Here is a 23,613-nt window from a genome sequence, read left to right on the forward strand (position 1 = left end):
CAAGGCAGGACCAGGCCAGAGACGGCGAAGGACGTCTTTAAGGAAGGTGTACCTGACTTCTGAAGGGGGTTGATAAACCTGCAAAATTTATCCTACAGTTTCAAAGATGACAGACCCTCAAATTAAGCAAAACCATTTCTGGGTTCCAGCATTTTGAGGTTGAAGTGGGTCAGCTGCTTACAAACCCAAATTCTGTCCTTACACGCTTACAGATAAACCTCAGCCCCTTAACAGGAAAAGGGATTCTGTTGGCACCAGAAAGTTTGGTTAACACCATAACGCTTTAATCGGGGGCAGCTGAAATTTCCTGTACTTCACTATTTTCAACATTTAGTAAATTACTACAGCTTTAGTCCAGCTCCACCCAGTGAGCTCAGAAGCAAGTAAGGCCTGTTCTCTGAGACATCCCTTTGAGTCACCTCATTCCTAGATTGAGATTAATCTTTTAAGCGCGCGCATGCTTAAAACACACACACACACACACACACACACACACACACACACACAACCTTTTTCCTCCTCGCTTCTCCAGATGTGTTTTTTTCTGAGCCCGTGGCAGATGCTACAGGAGGGAAAAGACATCTTTCAGCAGGAGGCTCCTGGAACAAGTGGCTGCTTCTGCCCTGGTGGAGTTTCATATTCCCTTGTTTGTCTGTAGAAACAGGATGGGAACAAGAACTTATTAGTTGCCGGGGTGGGGATGGACAGTTGACTTTCAACTTTTATCACTTTTGGGTTAATGGGAAGAGAGACAGAGAGCGCCGAGGCACTCAGACGGCCATGGCTTTGGCTGAGGTAGCTTCAGGAAGCCCTAATCTCATTATCTGGGTTGGGTTCTTGTTGGTTGAGTCAGGTGATAGGGAGAATAATAACGATCATCATAGTAGTTACTATGTATTAAGTGTTAACTATAGGACAAGAATCATGCAAAGTATTTTATATGCATTAACTGAATCCCCATAATAGCCTTATGGAGGTATTATTATTATTCCCATTCTACAGATGAGGAAACGGAGCCTCAGTAAGATTAAATAACTTGCCCAAGGTCACCGTTAGTAAGTGGGGGTAATTTGAGCGCAGGCAGTCTGACTGCGGAATGTGTGCGGTTGAGGACTGGTCTCATTCCTACCTCCAGCTGGACTTTGGCAGTTATTTTCTAAGGTGAGTGGCATGAGGAAGTGACACTCAGCCTGCCTCGGTGCTCTCTGCAGGATCAGGTTTACCGAGATCAACAAGCAAGATATTGGGCTTCTTACCGCTGAGATCTGCCTTCCTGTTGGGGAAGGCGCGTCCATAGAATGTCGTGTGGGATTTGTCACGCAGGAGCCAAGAATGATCGATGCGGGCATGCCCAAGGGCCCTCCTGGAGGTTTGCTGTGTTTTTTCATGGTGGCTTTCCTTTGAAGCGTGGATGCAACGGTGATTCCCTTTTGACGTGTCCTAGGGAAGGACAGATACGCATTCCTGAAAACAGGTTTTGTAAAGGAACAGAGCAGGTTCCTATAACAGTCAGACCTTGTGGCTAGACTGGTGGTTCCAAGGATGAAATCTCCTTAGCAGCCTGGGAAGAAAAACATGGTTATAATGGCAAGATATTTCATGATGTTTATTATAATAAAACATTTTATTATTGGTGATAGAGAGAATGACATTTAACCATGCCTGACATATAGTGCTTTCTTGCAAAAAATTTAAAAATCAAAATGAAAAAATTAAAAATCAAGCATTAGTATCACTGTCTTTTCTTTTTGGCAAACTTTTTTTTATTGTAGTAAAATATACATAACATAACATTTATCATTTTAAGCATTTTTAAGTGTATAGTTCTGCATTAAGTATATTCACGCTAGTGTCATTGTCTTTATCCATCATAAAATGTCTCTTCTCTCCCACTAGGTGGTACTTCTCTTCTCCCCCTTTCCTGTTTCATTGGCGTGTGACCTGCTTGTAAGTCATACATGTTTATTCAAGATAGAAGCTCGTGTTGTCTACGTTTCTCTGAACCACTGTTGCCTTGTACACACACACACACACACACACACACACACACACACGGGCCTTAGAGTTTAGAAAGCATTTTTACATTTTAACTTATTTAATCCTTATAGCAACCTTGGGAGGTGTGTATGATAACAGCTCCATTTTACAAGAGAGGTAATTCAGGTTCAAAGTTAGTTAAGTTAGTCACCACAGCTAGCAAGATGCAGAACTCAAAACAAGGCTTTTCCAACTCTAAGGCCAAAAAGCTCTTTTTTCTAGAGAAGACTAGAGCTGCCTAGATGGGGTGAAGAGTGTAGGGAGGATCTGTGGTTAAGTAAGATTGGAAAACCATGAGTTAAAGCTAAACCAGCCACTTTACCTATAGAACTACCTATGGTCCATGGTCAGATGTGCACTGTGACTCTCTGGGAGGAGGACATTTCCCAAATGTATTTGGCCAAGAAACCCTTTTTTTGCATGGAGCATCTGGCAATGCTAGGGTTCCACAGGTGACACTTTGGGAAACAGGGGTCAGTAGGCTCAAAGTACTCTTCTCTTCTCTGGAGGACCCCAAGAAATGGTGAAGGGAGGGAGCATTATCTCTAAAGTCAGAAGAATAGTGACAGAGGGGACCCCATTAGAAATGGTACCTCTGCCTGTGTTTCATCTTCCTGCCAGGGCTGCTTCCTGAGTGGTGGCAAGCGAGTCCCCTGGCTGCCATGGTTCTTGGCTACAGAGCCCAGGTCCATGTGTCCACCAACCCCAGCTTCCCCTTCATCCAGGCCCTGCTGACCTGCAAAGGTGAACAGTGTGTCAACTTCACAAGCCCAGAGATAGGTATGATGCTGTTAGCTGCTTCCAAACTGCCTTCCTTCTTGCTTTTCTGAGCAAAAGTGTCGATCAAGGCCCTTGTTCCTCCTCCCTCCTTATTACTGTATTTCTGCTAGTGCCTCCACAGAAGTGGCAGCCAGGTCAGTGGAACAGAACTGCTTTAAGAGTCAGGAGGCTCAAGGTTGAGTCTTTGTTTCATGGACTCAGTTTCCTCATCTGTAAAATGGGGATACTGATTTCTTGCTCTCGCTTCCTTGCAGAGTTGTCTGGGGCTCAAATAAGATCATGAATATGACACCCCTTTGTAAACTGTGAGGGACTAGGGGATAACAGAGGTGTGATGATGGTGGGGTGACCTGCAGCCCTGCTCTATTGTCACTGAGATGCTCAGTCTGAAGCATTTGATTTCCTGGGATGTCTGCTGTTCATTTACTTGTAGAAAAACTCAGGCAAGTGCACTGCTTAGCAATCTGCACTTACCCTGTCTGTGTAACCCTCAGGAAGGATCTGAGTCAACAGATGACTCCAGCATAGTTAACAAATCTTTCATCGATGGTTTAAAGGGTCCTGCAGCTATTTTCATCACTTACTCAAGGTAGATTTATTGCTGAAACAGTCTGGCAAACTTTCCTTGTTTGGAGCCGCTTTAGCAACACCTCCACTCTCTGCTTGCAGCTCCGTGGAACAATGGGGCTGTCTTTCAACCAGAGGCGCTGGAAGCCCTCAGGGGCTCTGTGTATGTTGGAGCGCTGGGCTTCTGGAGGCTCCCAGCCAGCCTCACTGTCCCCCATACTCCCCAACCCTTGTCATTCCTTACATCATTCTCATCCTTGGTGTCATTGGGTCAAGAGCCAAGTGCTTATCTGTGGGACTGCTCCCTCCCTGCAGCTCCCCTTCCTCTGCCCATTGGCTCCTGAAGGCTACTTTGGGTCTGAGCTGATGCTGAGAGTGTTGGTGGGGCAGATGCAGACTCAGGCGTAGGTTCAGGGGGACTGCTCAGGTTTTAGTGACCCAGGGAATCCCTGAATCTGGGGTGGCCCAGGGCCAAGTTAGGCCTGCTCCCAAGAAAGCCTCAACTTCATATAGGATGGAGCACTAAAGACCTTTCTGTGTGTTCTAGAATGATCCTTTGGGGTCAAGCTGGACTTCAGGGCCATCCTTCCTGGTCAGATTCACCAGGGAGCCGAGTGCATTTCTGAGGGTAGAGGAAGTGAAACTCTGGCAAATGGCCACTCACCTGCTGAACGGTATTATATGGCAGACTGGCTAAGTTGGGGCAGGGTGCTCTGGGGCGGGAGGATATAGAGGGGCATTCTTCCCTTTGGCTATATCCCAGGTGATATTGAATATATGACTCAATCTATGTGAGGGAAACCAAGATCCTTCTCAGTAAACATCATCTCTGGCTCATTTATCTATGCTTAACAGAAACAGGTTTGCAAGCAAGGTATTGGAAGTTTCAGTTGTTGAAAGGAGACCACACAACTTGGTCTCTCTCTATCTCAAATATGGGTTCAGATTACCCAAATAGTGTGCATGGGGGTAGTAATTTAGAGCTCTTAGAGAGCTTTTTTACCTGTGTCTTCTCCTATGGTTTTTTACAACAACCCAGAGAGAGTGGAACGCAGACACCACTACTACCATTTTACAGATGAGCAAACTAAGGATGCACAAAGCATAAGTGACTTAGCCAACATCACATTGTTGGGGGATCTGAGATTTGCAGCCAGGACTTTTGTTACTTTCTCCAATACAGTGTCTGGCAAGGAGAGGGAGACCAAGGGGAGATAAAGTTAAAACAAATAAACCATCAGTCAGGGTTCAGGCTATAGTCTCTGAGCTATTTTTCCTTCCTTACAAGTTGATTTTTGGTCCCTGTGATCATGGGCAATTGGGCATTACAGTTATGCTTAAAAAACACAAGGTAGGGAGGTCTATAACTAACATTTACTGAGCACTTGCTATGAGCCAGATACTGCATTATCTCGTTTAAGTCCCACATCCAATCCTGTGAGGTATAGGTGGGTATGGTCATCTTCATTTTATAAATAAGGAAACTGAGGCCCAGAGAGGTCACATGGCTTAGAATCTGGTGCCAATGGGCACGTGTTTAATCACTATTTAATATTGCCTCTCTGTTTCTGCCTGATTGTGACAGCTCCTCCGTATATGGCATCAATTAGGGAAGCCACTTGATTCCTTAGGTGTGCAGTGTTGATCCACCCTCACATGGAAGTACTATAGTCCACAGTCCAGTATTTTTAGATCTCAGGGCATCAAAGTCTAAGGATATTAACTGGAGACAGTAGAATTTTTGAAGCAAGAAGGCATTAGGCAATGGCGAGGTGGGGTGCCACCTGGGGAAGGGCAGAAGGTTCCAGCACAGGAGGAATACTGGGTGAGTTCACTACTCTTAGGACATGGATGGCCCAGAAACTTGATCTCATCAGTGCCTCAGAATCACCTGGTCTCAGGGATGTTGACCCACATTAGCAAAGTGCATAGAGACTGATGTATAGACCGGGGTATAATTACAAAGAGAAATACAATTGCCTGACCAGCATGTTTCCCATAGATGAACTACTGGACAAGGTTATGACCAAAATTCCTTGATAATGGAGTCTAGACTCAAGGGAGGTATATGGTAGGCATGTTTATGGCACCAGGCTCTGAGAACCTGCCATGTTCTCCACTCCACTTGATAGATCAGATTCTCTACTTATCCTGACTAGATCCTTTTGCAAGTACAGAGCTTGGTTTGTTTCTGGACTATTGTTTCTGGAAAATTCCTTTTTCATTTCAGAAAAATTAACTTTATATTATGTTAGGCTCTTGTCCTTTCCTTCTCGTTTCTCAAAAACTCTGGTAGTAGTCAAGACCCTATTCTTTGCCCAGTCATCTTTATCCAGTCATCTTTCCCCATCTCCCTTGGCAAAGCAAATCTGGCTCTTTTAATGCTTCAAGTTCCCAAGAATAATATTGACAGGTAGAACCTCCATAGTACTGAACAGCTTACAGACAGCTCACAATAATTTTCTGTGCAGTAACGAGGTAGGCCTTGTTATGTCCATTACAGAGATAAGCAAACAAGCTCAAAGAGGTTGAGTGATTGGCTCAAGATCTTACATCTAGTAAGAGAAAGAACAGCCATTGCAGAACAGCCAGATTTCTGGCTCCAAAGCCTGTATTTTTTCTTATGATATTGCCACAAAGCCACAGGTTAAAGAGTGTTAGAGTGAAAAAGACATAAGAAATCGTCTAAAATCTAGACTCTAGATATGCACTGTCCAATACAGTAGCCACTAGCCACATGTGGCTATTTAGATGTAAATTAATTAAGAGTAAATAAAATTTAAAAACTCATTTTCACAGTCACACTACCTACATTTCAAGAGCTCAATAGCCACATGTGGCTGATAGCTACTATATTGGAATTGGACAGCATATATATATATATATACACACACACATATATACATATATGCATGTATATATACATATAAATACATGTATATATATATATATATATACACACGTATATGTATAAAAAATATATATATGTATAAAACATTCTATCATTGCAGAAGGTACTATTGGATGGTGCTGGTCTAGACTAACTCCCTCATTTTACAGATGAGGACAATGAAACCCAGAATCCCTAGACGTTATTTTGGAAAACTTCATTTTAAGCTGTTAAAAATCCAAGTATTTGAGGTCTGGTTTGATAAAATCAACATGTACCTTGTTCCAAAGATTTTCCTGGTTGAATCCAAAATGGAGGGAAGACAGGCAGGAGATGGTATTTGGGGGGGTACACCTAAAAGATCCTGTTGTGGCCTGAGATTCTTTGGTACATTAAGTTGACTTTCCTGGAGCAGGACAGAATCCTTGATGTATCCTGAAGAGTAGGTCAGGAGTTATTGGTAGAAGTAATGGTTGCCAGTCTAGACGTCTTGGTGATAACTACAGGGTTCCCCACTTGCATTAGTCTTAGTTTTGGACATTGCCCATTAAGGAAGACAATTAGAAGATGTGAGAGATTAAAAAGTCAGATAGAAGCCGTAGAGGGTTCTCTGTCTAGTGTCTTGGGTGCCTCTGGTCCTGTGCCACATATATACTTCTTCCGCTCCACCATTCCCAGGAATTGGGTCCCCCTCGTGGAAGAAACATGGCTGCTTCTTTGGGGTTGGCTAAAAGGCACCTCCTGCCTTGGAAGGAAATCTAAAGGTTTCTCCTGGATATATCCTGCTTGCTTCTGCAACCCCCATGATTTTCAATCCATTCTATAAGTATTTATTGAGGGCTTATCAATGGTCCCACCTCTCTACTGGGCAGTAGGGTGGATACAGAGAAACCAGACATGGGTCCTTTTTAAAGGCACTAATAGTCTGTTGGAGAGACAAAGCTGTCCTCTGCTCTATGCGTGTGGTCCCAAGTGTCAGTGTTATATAAGGCCAGAAAATGAGGAGCTCAACATTGCTGGATTTGTCAGAGAAGCCTTTGTAGAAGATGTGTGCCTGAAGGGTGGCGAGGATTTATCATAGGAGTGGAAAGATGGGAACATACCAGCATCACAAAGGTGGTGAGCTCTGAGATGTGAAGGAAGGGGGTGGCAGAGTCCATTAGGCCAATGATCTCAAATCCCAGTATTGTCTTTGCTCCTCCAGCTTGAGAGTCTCACCCTCAAGAAGGCCTTTGATGAGGAATTATGGCAAGAGGCCCAAGAACGCACGTACACATGGACCTTTCCTTAAACCACACATTGTAGCTACATGACTTTCACAGAAGGGTCTGAGACATTTTTTGATGTTAAGAGGGGCTCTCCTCCTTGAAGACGTTGGGCTTGGGCCATGGGGCAGTGGCCTGCTCTGCCCTCCGCCCCACCCAACAATAAACATATCTCTGGTTAAGAGGCTCTTTCTCAAGTGTTAGATAAATGGAACTGCCTGGAACCGTGGGTCCACCGTGAGGGGCAAACCAATTACTGGACAAACCCACATCTCTCATTTTCCTTCAAGTCATCACTTACTGGGGAGAGAGCTGTTTTCTCTCCTTTCCCGAAGTAAACCTGTAAAGCAAGAAGAAAGGCAGTTTTCCTCTGGTCCCGTCTGTTCGTTGGTGCTGAAGAGGTGGCAGCTAGCTGAGTAGCCACTGGCAAATCCTACTGCTCTCCCCTCTCTTCCCCAGTAGGTTTGCCAAATAAAATATGGGATGTCCAGTTAAAATTGAATTTCAGATAAACAATGAATACTTTTTTAGTAGGAATATGTACCAAATATTACAAGTGTAACTTTTTTGTGCGTGCCTCTGTGTGTATGTGCACGTGTGTAGGCACTAAATCTGGCAACTCTAATTCCCAGCCATTGCCTGTTTTTATTTTGAAGCCATTACAGAGTGTGTTTGGGGTCTCTGTTCAGCAGCAGGGTGTCCGTCTCACTCCTGGGTGGGTTGTGCTGGAGAGCCACCTTCTTTGAGGAGGAGGCCTAACATTTCTACGTCCTGGGGGATCTGAGGTCCCTCTGAAGGGGAAGTAGGGGATATTGGGAAGAGGGTGGCACCTGGGGTGTGGGGAGGATCTGGCTTCTGGTTTCTGCTTTTGGCTGAATGACCTTGGACAAATTACTTTGCCCCTCTGGGCCTCTTTCTCCTTCCCTTGTAAAAGATTGGGATTGCACTGGAGGATCTGGAGTCTCTGCATGGGGAAGCTTGGGATACACTTTCTGCTTGGGATGCAGAGCGTGAGACCGTTGAGAGGCAGTAGAGGGAAGGCAAGACTTCAGGCTGCACTCCCTCCGCACACGTGGGGGAAGCTGACGGGTGAAAGGTGCGACGGCACAATTAACACAGAATTGGACCTGAAATTCTGCTGTTTCAGACCTTGATGGAAAACACACTCTCACACCAGAATGCGAGGCGGGGAGGCTCAAGGTGCACCTCCTCCCACGTCCCCACTGACCTGCACATTGGAGCCTGTACATGGTGTCAGGGGGCCACGTCCGCAGGAGGCCATGGAGGTATCTCCTGGCTGAATACCCAGGCTGGATCCGCCGTAGGCCCTGGCTCTCTGGTTGGCTTCGGAAGTGGAGGTATGGCTGCCAGGCCCTGTCCTGTTCTCTCTGTGGGGACACCAGTCAGGAAACAGCATGGCTGCTGAGCTGGGAGCCTCCCAGTGATACAGACTGGCTAGCACAATCCTCATCAGTAATCCGGGAGACTCCCGGAAGGTGCTGGAAGGCACCAGAAACGGATGCCTCGGCCAACAGACATAAACCAAGAACCCACCAAGCAAAGCTCTGAAAGGCCCCTGTGGATTTGCAGTTGGAAGGAGAAGGAGAAATGAGAAATACCAGATCCCATCTTGAGATAGAACACCAGAAAAGGATAAAGAGCCTCAAAAGAAAACACATCATTTAGTTCAGCCTGTGGAAATCATCTTAGTATCTTAAAAAGTGGCCCCGTATAAGAAAACCAGGTCGACAAATCAGCATCAGCATTCAATGTTTGCAATATGAATAATGGGACAGACAAACTCTGTCCGTGTTCACGAGGAGCATGGCATTTTGAAAACATCTGGCTCTGCTGCATTTCATTTCAGCCAGGGAGAAGTTTCTGGGAATCTACCTGCCAAAGTCACTATGCAAGACATCATGGGAAATAAATGTGAATAATAACATCTTACACTTGGCTAGGGCTTTATCTTATACAAATAATTTTCACCTCATTATAATCCTTTAAGGTGGACAAGTTAATATCATAACCACTTAAATGAGGTAGAAATTCTCTAAGGATAATCAGTTAAGCACAAGAATAGCAAACACGTGGTCCTTGTGTTGACATCTCTCCTCATCCCTGTTGTCCATGGCAGACATCACCAATCAATCACAGCACTCTTGACTGAAGAACTGATTGTGATCTGAGTCTTTGCTTTTTCTCTGGAGAAAAAGTGACAAATAAGGCAGATTGATAACTAATATATAAATTGACTAAAGGTTAAAAAAAAAAGCATGGCTTATTATTCAATTGGCTCTACTGTCTCAGAATTTGTTAATTAAATGAATGCTTGGAATCCAAGCACAGAGCATCATCTGGTCCTTGATGTCTGGACAGTTTATGTGGCAAGTACTTCAAGTACAAAAAGAGCATGAAAAACTCAGCCCCACATAAATCTTGAGGCTTTTTCCAGAGGACATGAGAGAGGGAGTTGTAGGGAGGGCAGTGGACACAAAATGACTTAAGTTCTTTCACTCACTCCATTTTTTCATTTGGTCATGCAATAAAAATTTGTTGAGCACCTTCTACGTGCCAGGCACTGTGTTAAGCCCTGGTCTATGGAGCCACTAGATCCAAGGCTTTTTCTGGATGAACTGGAACTTCATTTCCTCCTGTAAATCTTTGCTTCCAATGACTTCCCTCTAAATGTGATAAAACCAAGCCTCCTCTGAGATGCTGTGGCCCTGGTGCAGATGGCATGACGCCCTGTCTGATCTGGATAAGAGCCCCTTGGTTTTCAGTAGGGGGCACTTCTGAAGCACCTGCTTGGTTCTGTAGCTTTGCTCGGCCACTTGCTCAATGTGGCAGGGAGTTGCCGAGAAGAATTAGGGAATCCCTTATCCTGGAATTTGGCACATCTAGATACATTTTTGCCTTGAGTTTGAAAGCTGATCTTGGCCTCTGTATTAGTTTCTTATTGCTGTTTAACAGATTACCATACACTTAGTGGCTTTTTATTATTATTATTTTTTTCGGCCGCGCTGCGTGGCTTGCGCAATATTAGTTCCCCGACCAGGGATTGAACCTGGGCCCCTGGAGTGAAAGTGCTGAGTCCTAACCACTGGGCCACCAGAGAAATCCCCACTTAGTGGATTTTTTTAAAAAAATACATTTATTTATTTATTTATTTATGGCTGCGTTGGGTCTTCGTTGCTGTGCACGGGCTTTCTCTAGTTGCAGCAAGGGGGGGCTACTCTTTGTTGCGGTGTGCGGGCTTCTCATTGCGGTGGCTTCTCTTTTTTGCGGAGCACAGCCTCCAGGCACGCAGGCTTCAGTAGTTGTGGCTTGCGGGCTCTAGAGTGCAGGCTCATTAGTTGTGGTGCACGAGTTTTGTTGCTCCGTGGCATGTGGGATCTTCCCAAACTGGGGTCGAACCCATGTCCCCTGCATTGGCAGGTGGATTCTTAACCACTGCGCCACCAGGGAAGTGCCCTTAGTGGCTTTAAATGATACAAATTTGTTATTTTACAGTGCCGGAGGTCAGAAGTTTGAAATGGGTCTCACAGGGCTAAAATCAAGGTGTTACAGGGCTTTCTGGAGGCTCTAGGGAAGAATCTGTTCCTTTGCTTTTTCCAGTTTCTAGAGGCTGCCTGCGTTCCTTGGCCTGTGACCCCTTCCTCCATCTTGAAAGCCAGCAACATTGGGCTGAGTCCTTCTCATGCTGCCATCTCTCTGGTTCTCTCTTTTGATTCCGTCTTCCCCTTTTAAGGATCCCTGCGATTATACTGGGCCTGCCCTGATAATCCAGGATAACCGCCTTGTTTTAAGGCCATCTGGTTAGTAATCTTAATTCCACCTGCAACCTTAATTTCCCTTTGCCATATAACCTAGTATATTCATAAGTTCCAGCAATTAGGTTGTAGACATCTTTGGGGGGCCATTATTCTGCCTACCACAGCTTCTTTAAGTTTTTTTTTCTAGTTTTCTGGTTCCTGTTCGTAATTTCTCAAATTATGCCTGTGAAGTTGGTTCATAAATTTCACATCTCATTGGATTAACTGAAGTACTGTGGGAGGCCGCAGGCCTGCTTAGGTTACCAAAAAGCTCACTCAGGGTTAAATCTATTCACTCATTTCCAACATGTAGAATAATAAGTTAAGTGGAAAAAAGCAAGGTATTAGAAAGAATGTATAGTACAACTACAATCCCATTAAAGTTTATTTTATAAATGTATAATCATGGTGGAAAGACTGGAAGAAAATACATTAAAATTCTAATAACAACAGTATTAGGGTGTTGGGCATAAGATTACAGATAGTTTTTTCTTCTCTCTTTTTTTATGGAATCAAAATTTCAGTAAAATAGATTATATTATAAATGGAAACACGTTAAAAATTAATGTATTTTATTGCACCCACCGCCCTTGCATACATTCTCCATATTTTTCTATTCCTTCTCCAACATTATTCTGAACCTCTAACCACCAAAATTACTCTAAAACATAAAAGGAGGCAGAAGGGAGCCAGGAAGGGAGTTTCTGGAACAGGGAAATAAACGATAGCAGGAGGTTGGCTGCCGATGGTTCCAGACTTCTCAGGCCTGCCTTGGCTTTGCTAATCAACCCCAGCTTTTGGTTCTTCTGAAATGAGTAATTAGTGTGCACAGAGGGGTCTCTTATCCACACTCCACCGGGAATGCTTCCTCTAACGAGGGACTAGCTCTGGCCCGCCAGCTCCCTGGTGCTCCCCCGGCCTCCATGTGCAGAGGGGCAAAGGGGCGCCCATGCATCTGTCCGCAGCCCCACACTGGCTGTCATGGCCACCCCACCTCGGTCCTGGCAGGCAAGGGTTTTCAGAAGGTGGAAGGAGCCCATGTGTGCAGTACTCCTGCCCAGCAGATACGCGGTGGCAGGATGCCAGTGTCCCCAGGAAGACAAGAAATGCCCAGATCGCCAGCTGTCATCGTTCCACAGAGGGTGGGCACCCTTTGTGTGCAGGAGTCAACAGAGAGGTAAAGAGAGAAATCCAGCTCTCCCAGGGCTGGCAGGCAAAGCCCTCTGTAGTTTGACCCCACCCACTTCTCCAGGTAAGAGCCACACCTGTCTAATTACTCTGACTTTGCCCACTCTCCCCCCTGGGCTTTCACTGACCTACGCCTAGAGGGCCACGCTCCATTTATTTTTTACCACAAGACTCAGCTCAGATTCTACCTCCTCCACGACGCCACTCTAGATTTTCCTAGTAGGAAGCAATCTCAGTCTCTAGCATCTTTATACTTTGACAGCATATTAATAAATTATAGTCTAGTTCCTCTCATGGGCTGCCTTGTATCAGGTATCACAGGAGCACAAATCTGCCTACCTGACCACACTGTACACCCAGCCCTACTGGGTAGAGGTTATGACCTCCCACCGCCACACCCTGGCAACTAATATGTTCATCTAACAACCATCTGTTGAGAATTTGCCATGTGTCAGTCAATGTTCAAGGCACTGAGTATTTAATAACTATTCAAGATGTTAGCTTAATGGAATAGAAATCCCCCAAATGTCTGTACTTTCCTGCTGACCACCTGTACCTTGAGCTGCCCACTCCAGTCAGAAGTCCTTCTCTCCGGAGGAGCATAGCTGGTGTCTCTTGCCCCTTGTTCAGGCTTTCCAGAGTTAGTGTGCCCTGGCAAAGGCCAAGCCTTATTAGAGCAGAGGGTAACCACCATTGTTGTTGCACCTGTGCAGGTGTGCCTGGAGCCAGACTTGGGGCTGCCAGGTGAGTGCAACCAGAGTGGAGGTGAGGGTGAGGTGGGAGGGGAGAGATGTGTGTCCACTTGCAGCTGTGCCTGAAAAGTCTTCTCAGCCCCAGCCTGACTTTAATCAGCCTCGTGTAAACACTGCCGCTTTCAGCTAGCCCTTTTCTCTGCAGGTTTAATTTCTGAGAGTCTGTACAAATGATACTATCTCTCCCACATATCTTTGGTGGCCATATGTTCCTGAGTATCAAGCCATTAAGAAGAGAATCATAAAGTGGTCTGAATTTTCCCATAGTTGCAATGTTGTTACAGGGTTTGATTCTCAACCAAACCATTTAGCATCAAAGATTTGACCAGCCATATGTCACAAAAGCAAAGAAGATACAACAACTAGAAATGAAAACAGAAAAAATTAAGCTTCAGTTTCTTTAAGAGCTCAGTCTGCTTCAGTCTGAATCCTGGCTCCATTACTTACTAGCTGTGTGGCTTTGGGGAAATTACTTGACCCATCTGTGCCTCAGTTTCTTTATCTGTCAAATAAGGATGATAAAAGTACATACCCTGCCTGCAAAAATAAATGAAGTTGGATCCTTACCTTGCATCATAGACAAAAGTTAACTCAAAGTAGAATAGACTTAAGAGCTAAAACTATAAAACTCTTAGAAGAAGACGCAGGGGAAAAGCTTCACAACATTGGATTTGGTGATGATTTCTTGGATATGACACCAAAAGAATAGGCAACAGAAGAAAAAATAGATAAGTTGGACTTCATGAAAATGTAAAGCTTGGGACTTCCCTGGCAGTCAGTGGTTAAGACTCCGTGCTTCCACTGCAGGGGACACGGATTCAATCCCTGGTGGGGGAAGTAAGATCCTGCATGCCACGTGGCCAAAAAAAGAAAGAAAGAAAGAAAGAAAATGTAAAACTTTTGTGCATCAAAGGACACTAGCAGGAGTGAAAAGGCAACCCACAGAATGGGAGAAATTATTTGCAAATCATATATATCTGATAAGGGATTAATATGCAGAATGTATAAAGAACCCTTACAACTCAAAAACAAAAAAACAAAACCTGATTTTAAAATGGGCAAAGGACTCGGATAGACAGTTTTCCAAAGAAGAGACACAAATGGCCAATAAGCACATGAAAAGATGCTAAATATTACTTGTTACTAAGGTATGCAAATCAAAACCACAATGAGATACTGCTTCACACCCATTAAGATAGCTATTATTAAAAAAAACCCACAGAAAATACAAGTGTTGTTGAAAATTTGTAGAAATTGAAACCCTTGGGCATTGCTAATGGGAATGTAAAATGATGCAGCGACTATGGAAAACAGTACAGCGCTTCCTCAAAAAACAAAAAATAGAATTACATATGATCCAGCAATTCTACTTTGGGTATATACTCAAAAGAATTAAAAGCAGGGACATGGACAGGTATTTGTACATCCAGGTTTATAGCAGCATTATTCACAATAGCCAAAACGTGGAAGCAATTTGTGTCCATCAACTGATGAATGAATAAACAAAATGTGGTATATATACGTAGTGAATCATTATTCAGCTTTAAAAAGAAAGGAAATTCTGACACATGCTACAATATGAACGAACCTTGAAGACATTATGCTAAATGAAATAAACCAATTACAAAATACTGAAAGGATAACTATTATTTCACTCATATGAGGTACTTACAGTGGTCAAATTCATAGACACAAAAAGTAGAATGATGGAAAATAGGGAATTACTGTTTAATGTGTAGAGAGTTTCAGTTTTGCTAGATGAAAAAGTTTTAGAGATGGATGTTGGTAATGGTTGTGTAACAATGTGAATGTACTTAACTGTCACTCAACTATATACTTAAAATTGATTAAAATGGTAAATTTTATGTATATTTTACAACAATAAAAAGTACACATAAAGTTGTTGTGAGGATTAAATGAGATAGTAAGTATAAAGTGCTTAGAATGGTGATGGGTACAATAGTATTACTTAAGTGTTAGACTATTACTTAAGTGTTAGCCGTTATTATAAATATTCTCTATCTAGTGGTTATACAAGGGAACCAATGGATGAAATACATAAAGCCAAGCCTACTGGATCATATATATGGCTTACTTGAACATGTTACCTAACAACCCAGATTGGTTTTAATGAAAATCTGATTTGTGTAATAAAGGATTTTAAGGGATGTGTTGGAAGACCAAGATCCCTTTAAAAAAATACTGTTAAAGCAGGAGAGATGTTTCTTTTCCCTGGAGCATGTGGAATCTTCAAAATTAGGCCCTCTAGGGACTAAAAGTGGGGCTTTGGACTCAATTGTCCAGGCTCCAATTCTAGCTCCACCACTTAGATGTATAATTTGGGGGAAGTTAATTAATTTCAAACCCCCATTTTTCCTACTACAAAATGGAAGTAATGGTGGCACCCAGCTCATTAGCTTGTGCAGATTGGGTGTGGTTATAGAGATTAAATGCCTGGCCCACACCAAGCGCTCACAAGTGTTAGCTATGACTGACAATACCTTTGACCTCATCATTACGGATGACCATGATTCTCTCCCGATCTTTCCTACTTCTAGGTTTATTAAAGGCTCTAAGTACAACTGCTCAGGAGCTGCTCAAATGGAGCACACTTGGCAGAATGAGTGCAGTCAAGCCACTCTTTCTCCCCTTGCTGCTTTGGTACCTCCTAGAACCTTGCTGACAGCCATCAGAGCACTTCGTAGGGACACCATCAAACCAGTAGCAGGTAATTGATTAGGACTTGCAAAGGGAACTTTGTCTTACTGATCTTTGGCTGAAAGGATAATTTATTATTCTTCCTATTTTTTATATATCTTTCTATTTTGTATAATGAGCTGATGTTATGATTAGAGTGGAAAAATAAACTTTATTCTAAAAACATAACTTATCACAATATTACTTGATAAAATAGTAGTCTGAAAGTGCCTTCATGGGTTGTATATTGACTGAAAACACCAACTAAAGAGTTAAGCACCTTGAGTACTGAGATGTGGGGAGAGATTAGGCAGTATGGAATCAGTGGAACAAGGTTGGCAATACTCTTAAATGTAATCACACTTATAAGGGAGATGGCAGATGCAATACAATCTCGGTTGAAACCAGCTATTGTAAACTGAATCCTGTTCATGCTTCAATGGGATAAAGAAATGGGATGCTCTGTGAACTGAATTTTTAAAACATATTATTTCGAATACATTACTTAATCAATGTACCTTGTTGGACATGTAAAAAATATCACCGGATTTGCAAAATTTTAAAAATATAAGAATAAGGAATACGAAAACAATGTGAGAATTGTTTAAAATTTCCAATGATTTGAGAGGTACTTGAGGTTTCTGCTATGCTTCAAAAGCATCATTATGAGTATCATTTAGATACTACCCCAAATTATGGTTATTTAGATTTTATAGCTATTTGATTTTTAAATATGTGATGGGAAGCTGGACGAATTAGAGGCCTCAAGAAGAATGGTTTTAATTTTGGGAATGTTTGTACCGTATTTCCTTCTGTTTAAAAAAAAAACAAACAAGCAACACATCTGTGTGTATCTAGAAGTGTAAGAACTCCGACATCTAATCTCTCGATTTAGCGCATTTATCTTTGCTCATTAGGAAGTTAGGCCATCAAGAAAGTTAAAGAGTAGGTGTGTATTGAGCTATAAAATGAAACCCAGATGGATTGCCACATGCATGTCATTAGATCCATATGTAGAACTGGAGATGGTGTGAGATGTTTTAAAAATTTAATTCACCTTCCTGCGACAGCCTTGATTGTCACGGGTCTGAGTGGAGCCAGCGTTGTGTAGGTTTCCTGATTCACAGTTTAGCCAGGAGAGATCCTTCTGTGAGCAGCGCTACTCTATTGGTTACCCAACCTCCCTTTTATTCCCCTCCTCACTTTGGCTCTTTTACTTTGAGTGTGGTGTTTTTAACTCTTGGACTATACTATTTGGATGAAGAAATCCTGATCCCGAGGAACAGATGGTGTGGTTCTTGCGGGGCTCAGTTTACAGCTCTATTCTGTTTCCCACCTGGCTCTCTAGGGTTAACCTGGCCTTCCCTTTCATTGTCTACCTCCTTCAAAGTCATAGTTCTGTTTTGTTTTTCTGGTTTTTTTGGATAGGTAAGACGTGGATTTACTTAGAGAGAAACACTCCATAGACAGAGTGTGGGCCATCTCAGAAGGCGATAGGCACGGAAATATGGCATGGTTAGTTTTTATGGGCTGGGTAATTTCATAGGCTGATGAGGGGAAGGATTCTTCAACTATCAATATTTTGGGGAAGGGGCGGAGATTTCTAGGAATGGGGCCACCACCCACTCTTTGATATTTGATGGTTGGCCTCAGAACTGTCATGGTGCTGGTGGGTATGTCACTTAGACAAATTTTTTATTTTAAAAATTCCATGACTTGAAAAAAATAATGTTTGGTGAAAAGATATGTATGAATAAAAATATGACTTATAGTCCCATCACCCATGGTTAAATTTTGATGTGTATCCTCCTTCTTGTATAACTAATTTTTAAAACTTGGGATTATATTCGAGAGGTGATGTTTTGTACACTGTCTAGTTTCGAATGCTGGTGTAATTGTCTATGTGGCTGTATAAATCTTGAGTGAATTACTTGAACTCTCCTTAATTACTTGAACTCTCTGCTTTAATTTCCTTACCTTTAAAATGGAATAATAATAGTACCTACCCCTACAATTGATAGAAAGCATATTGAGTTATGCAATGGAAAGCACTTAGAACAGTGGCAGGAACATAGTAAATACTCAAAAAATGTTAATGAACTTTGCTATTTTTAATATGAATACTATTTTACAACCTGCCTTAAAAAAATACACTATATTTTCTCATGTAATTCATGAGTAATACATGATTTTATTGCCTGACCCCAAATCCGTTGTATGACTGTACTTTATTTAATCACTGTCCCATTGTTGGACATTTATTATTTTCAATGTTTTGTATGGTAATAAATAACCCTGTAGTAAACATTCTTGTGTGTAAATCTTTGGCCACATCTCTGATTATTTCCTAAGGCAACTTCCTAAAAGTAGAATGCTAAAGTAGTATTAGCCCTTTTTAGGTTTTTGCCAAAATGCCCTCCAGAAATGTCATGTGAATTTGTACTCCTAATGTATGAGACATCTCATTTCCCCATAGCCGTCCCAGCACTGGATATTATGATTTTAAAAGTTTCTTGCCAGGCTATAGTTTTCATAATCAGATGGTGCTCTGTAGTTTCCAAAGCTCTCCTCTTCTGAGGTGTTCATTGTCTTTTTTTTATAAATTTATTTATTTATTATTTTTGGCTGTGTTGGGTCTTTGTTGCTGCGTGCGGGCTTTTTCTAGTTGTGGCGAGTGGGGTCTACTCTGTCGTGGTGCGTGGGCTTCTCACTGCGGTGGCTTCTCTTGTTGTGGAGCACGGGCTCTAGGCATGCAGGCTTCAGTAGCTGTGGCACGCAGGCTCAGTAGTTGTGGCTCGCAGGCTCTAGAGCGCAGGCTCAGTAGTTGTGGCGCACGGGTTTAGCTGCTCCGCGGCATGTGGGATCTTCCCAGACCAGGGCTCGAACCCATGTCCCCTGCATTGGTAGGCAGATTCTTAACCACTGTGCCACCAGGGAAGCCCGTGTTCATTGTATTTAATTCCAAATCCCTCTTGAGTTTTTTTCCTCCTATTTTAATGTACCACATCCTCTAATCTTAAAGTCCTGCCTTATTACTATTCCAGACTTTTTCTTTCCTTTCTGATTTCCTCACACCATTTACCTTCTACTCATTTGGAGTGAGACTACAGTGTTCTGTTTGTACAGTTACATGTTGTAAATCTGGTAGCTAGATACCTCAGGAAGACAGGAACTTTTTTTTCATGGAGCCCAAGTCTAACTAAAATTGAAGCCATCCCCAAACAGACTCATCTACTTTATAAAGTAATAAGATCACTGTTGCCTGGAATATTGAAGCCCTATAGACAAGCATCTGAAAGCTGTGGAGGGTATTCTTGCTCTGGGCAGTAAATCAGCCTACATTATCAGCGTACAGACCGGAAAACAGAAACCACTCTAAATATTTAAGCATAGAAGGAATTTAATTCAGGTAATCGGTTACACAAGTGAATAGAGAGCTCAGAAGCCAAAAAGATGTTGAGGCAACACTGAGATTAGTAACATCAGGAAGCCAGTCTGACCCCTAGGTGAAAGGGCAGAGTGAGGAGCTGGCAGGGTCACCTGGAGGAACCTAGAGCTACAACGGCCCTGCTTGTCTGTTGGGAGCTGGGCCACAGAGGTGATACGGGTGCTTCTCACCACTACAGGTAGAATGGGAGGGGAGAAATACCCGGGCATTTTTCTTCTCCCTCTCCAATCTCCTTCCAGTGTCTTCCAATGGCAAATTCAATTAGAAGCCAGTTGACACAGATGTTTGTGGAATTACATGCAGCCTGTGGTCAACCCCACCGTAATGCAGAGTAGAGTAAGGTAAGGGTGAGGAGTGGATGTGAGGGCAAACACGCCAAGGCCTTCCAAGTCCACGGACAATAGGGTGGAGTGCAAAGCATGCTGGCCCTGGAGAGTAGGCAGTCTTGGGTTTGAATCCTGGCTCTGTCATTAACTAGCTCTGAGACCCTGGCCAAACCACTTAACTCCTCCGAGCCTCATTTTCCTCATCTACAAAAGGGGGCAAGAAAAACTATATCTCACAGGTCATTGTGAAGATTTAATGAAATAATAGCTGTAATATAATGCTAAGCATTCAACAACAATTGGTTTCCTTTCATCCAAGAATTTATGATTTTTAATACAAAGAGCAATTGGGCATTTGGTCAAGGTCATTAAGCTTCTTTGTATTTTGAAAGAAGGAAAAGGAGCAGAGGAACTTTCCTTTTGGAAACTCTGCCTTGGTGGGGTAGGTGATAAATTGCTCAATAATGATACTGGGGGATGATCTAAAAAACATTGACGGTATCATGCATGATCGATTCATTCATTTCACAAACATTTATGGGTACTCACTTTTTTCTGGAAACTAAGATTTAGATGTGGTTCCTGCCCTCAACCATTGACAAAGAGATGAATTGCAATGTATGATGGTATGGGAATGCTCACAGAGGAGGGAGTGATGGGATAGCTCTGTCTAGGGAAGTGGGAGAAGCTTCAGTGGGCGATGACATTGGAGTTGTGTTTTGAAGGATGAATAGGAGTTTTCCAGATGTAGAAGCATGTGCAAAAGTGTAGAGTCACAAAAGGGCATGGGATGTTAGTGGAACGGTAAGCTCTTCACATGGGTGGGGGCTTGAGGGGTCCATAGTCATGGCGGTGGCTAGAACAAGTTGCAGATATGGCTAGAAATGGAAGAGAAAGCCAGTGCTTGAAGCGCTTGGTACAAGAAGTTAACGACTTTATCCTGTGGGGAATGAGAAGCCAGCAGAGACTTTTAAACTAGGGAGTCACCCACCATCTATAAGCTAGAATTTCACGAAGTGACGCATTGTCCCAGCCTCTCTCATGGCCTCAACCATAGGGCTGATGCATGTCATTATATAAAGCAGGGGCCATGTACACATCTCATAAGACATTAGAGCATATGAATCAGAGAAATGAGAACAGGGGTTTCCCCTTAATATTAAATTCAGAGTGGAAAAAGTCATTAACTTATCCTGCAGATGCTGAAGGGCTCAAGGTAAATATTTTAAACGTTCTCCTCATTTCCACAAAGCCAAGAACATCAGAGGTGTGATGATGATGCTTGTGGCTATGAGACAGAACTTCAAGGATTCCGATGAAATGTGTGCTAGCCCAGATCTGTCTGAATGCTGAAAAGGACTTTGTGTCATTCTAATGGAAAGGAAAACACAAAATGATAATAATATAGCCCTTTATGCTTTTCAGAGCCCTTTCACATAGATTATTTCATTTAAGCCTCATGACAATTGTGTACTGTGAGTACAATCCCATTTTAGAGATGAAGAAATGGAAGTCTGAGGGTTTCATACCTTCCTAGGGTCTGCAAAGAAGTTATATCCAAAGCTGCAACTGGATTTCTAGAGACACAGACCAGGGCCTTCCCTGAACCCTGGACAGTGCTCTGCCTACCTGTCTCCTTCCGTACGCCAGGATGGCTTCTTTGAGGTCCTGAAGTGTGTGCAGTTCAAGATCCAGCCTCTTCCTGTGGCCTTTGGGGCAGTAGGGGCCTTTACTCCTCTCTTTGGGGGTCAGTGCTGATATGGCTAAGCCTTCCGAGTAGAGGATCAGGGCGCCCTTTCTAGTGCTGAATGTTTTAGGAAGAAAGAGGCTCCACATGTGCTGGTCGGCATTGCCCTCATCCTGCGGTTTGCTGACCAGGATATAATCTTCTGGGGACTTCCAGTTCAAGTAATCCTGCAATGGAAAGAAACCTCCTTGATTGGTCCACAGTAGAAGGCCCTTTTATAGGAAATACTGCTTGGGTAGGTGTTTGGCATGTTTTTAGTGACTGGTTTTCTCTGAATTGCTCACATGGTGTCACAGAATACATTCACGCTTCTTAGCAACTGTTTTTGTTCTCTCAGAGTTAGCAGAACCTAGGGCAAGATTCTATTTTACCCTATATAACTTTCAGGAGAGCCATTTATGCCTGGAGGCTTAAATAGGGTAGAGTGTAGCTTCCAGGCCAGTTAAAATTTCCTGGTATGCAAGTAAGTCGTCAGAATTACCAAGGGCAGCAGATAACTTTGAAATTAGACCTGGACCGGCTGGCAGTTTAAATAGGAGAAAACCATTCCAGCCCATCACTTCAGCTGTACACAGGGAGAATTTCCATACATTCTAGATGCTGTGTAACGTTACCTAATTTGGCTGTTTAAGAGCCTATAAAGTAGTTACATATCTTGTAAGTAAGTAAATGCCATTGGCCACAGAGGTCCTTTGAAAATTTATATGTCTTTTAATACAGTGAAAGTGAAATATCATGACAAACTACAAAAACAGAGGAAATCTCTGTGTGATCCAAAATTTTTCAAAGTACCCCCAGTGGATTTCTTATTCCTGGCAGGATTCAATGAAATAAAATTCCAGTACAACAAGGGACTTTTGCTACCTCTTTAAAATGTTCTAAACTGAAAAAATTTTTTGCCTATATTACATGTGAGTCCTGGGGGTTGAATTCCAGAAGGTTCAAGGAAGCCATTGAATTGGCACGAATATTTCAGCATTTCAACCACAGAGCATGATGTCTAAAAACCAAACAGCCATCAGCTTGCCTAGAACACAGGTGGAAATTCTGGTCTTGTACCAAACCACCCAATTTCTAGACAATCTGGAATCTCCTGCAGTCTAAAGCAAATGAGGCTGTAAGTCAGTGTGTGAGGGGGAGGACGAGGGCCCCAGTGGCAATCTCTGTGTGTCAAGCAAACTATCTTATTTTCTCGAATTTAAGAAAAGGAGGGACAATCTTCCAGTGACCCCCACCACTGGACCAACAAAACAAACCAAAACACACAGGGCTCAGCCCCAAATGAAAAAATAGAACATTCCTCCTCCACCCCCAAAATATGCTTTTATTCAGCTGTAAGACTCACCTCTGGTTCAAAATAGACTTCTAACTTCTGTTTGTTCTGGACCAACTTCCCGTGTCCCCGGCTCAGGAGAGAGAGGGTGAACATATTTTCCCTCTGACCACCCTTCTCAAGGGCAGTTCATCTTGGTTTTGAAGGCTGAAAACTGGTCACACCTCAAGATTTCCTGAGCTCAGCAGTGAGCCCAAGAAGACCACAAACACTGGGCCTTTTATTAAATACATTTTCCCCTCATACAGCAGCTTCTTAATAACAACCAGTCACACAGTTTAGACAGTGTGTGTCTTTGTCGGGAGAAAAAATAAACCGCAAACCCAGACTCCTCAAGCCCTGGATTGTCTACTCTCTGGGCAACCTCTCTCTCCCCTTCGCCTGTGCCCTTGTTGTCCCCTGGTCCTGTTGCTCTGTTACCGGCCGTGCACCTCGGCAGATCTGGGCCACAGCACCGTCCTTCTCCTTGTGAGCGGAGGTTGTTTCCTGGTTGCTATGGCGCACAGGGAAGTGAAGTCCCTTAAGCCGGACTAGGCAAGTCAGGGACTTCGGAGGACAGGGTTCACACCCTGCGGGGAGGGAGGGTCAAATGGACATCGAAGAGACCAGGCTCAGATTTCAAGTCCTGATTTCGGGATTGGGAGGGTGGGTATGTTGGGATATTTTTTCTGTTATATTATAGTATTGGTCTTGCTTTTAGAGAGCGTCTCCCCCTTCTCCTGATACGCGAGCCTTTCACTGTCAAGTGATCATTAACAGACTCAGAGG

General features: G+C 43.2%; 1 protein-coding gene across 1 annotated transcript in view; it reads right to left on the reverse strand.

Annotated features, from left to right (window-relative positions):
* Nucleotides 1-22,941, reverse strand: part of KIAA2012 (KIAA2012 ortholog) — a 110,652-nt gene extending 87,711 nt beyond the window's left edge. The window contains 8 exon segments of the mRNA XM_019938874.2: nucleotides 510-652; nucleotides 1,257-1,440; nucleotides 2,631-2,773; nucleotides 6,553-6,622; nucleotides 6,624-6,709; nucleotides 8,768-8,927; nucleotides 21,395-21,679; nucleotides 22,858-22,941. Of these exon segments, the coding sequence (XP_019794433.2) occupies nucleotides 510-652; nucleotides 1,257-1,440; nucleotides 2,631-2,773; nucleotides 6,553-6,622; nucleotides 6,624-6,709; nucleotides 8,768-8,927; nucleotides 21,395-21,679; nucleotides 22,858-22,941 (1,155 nt within the window).
* Between the last annotated feature and the right edge of the window lie 672 nt (nucleotides 22,942-23,613).

This window comes from Tursiops truncatus, chromosome 7 (assembly GCF_011762595.2).
Source record: "Tursiops truncatus isolate mTurTru1 chromosome 7, mTurTru1.mat.Y, whole genome shotgun sequence".
In the NCBI taxonomy this organism is placed as follows: domain Eukaryota; kingdom Metazoa; phylum Chordata; class Mammalia; order Artiodactyla; family Delphinidae; genus Tursiops; species Tursiops truncatus.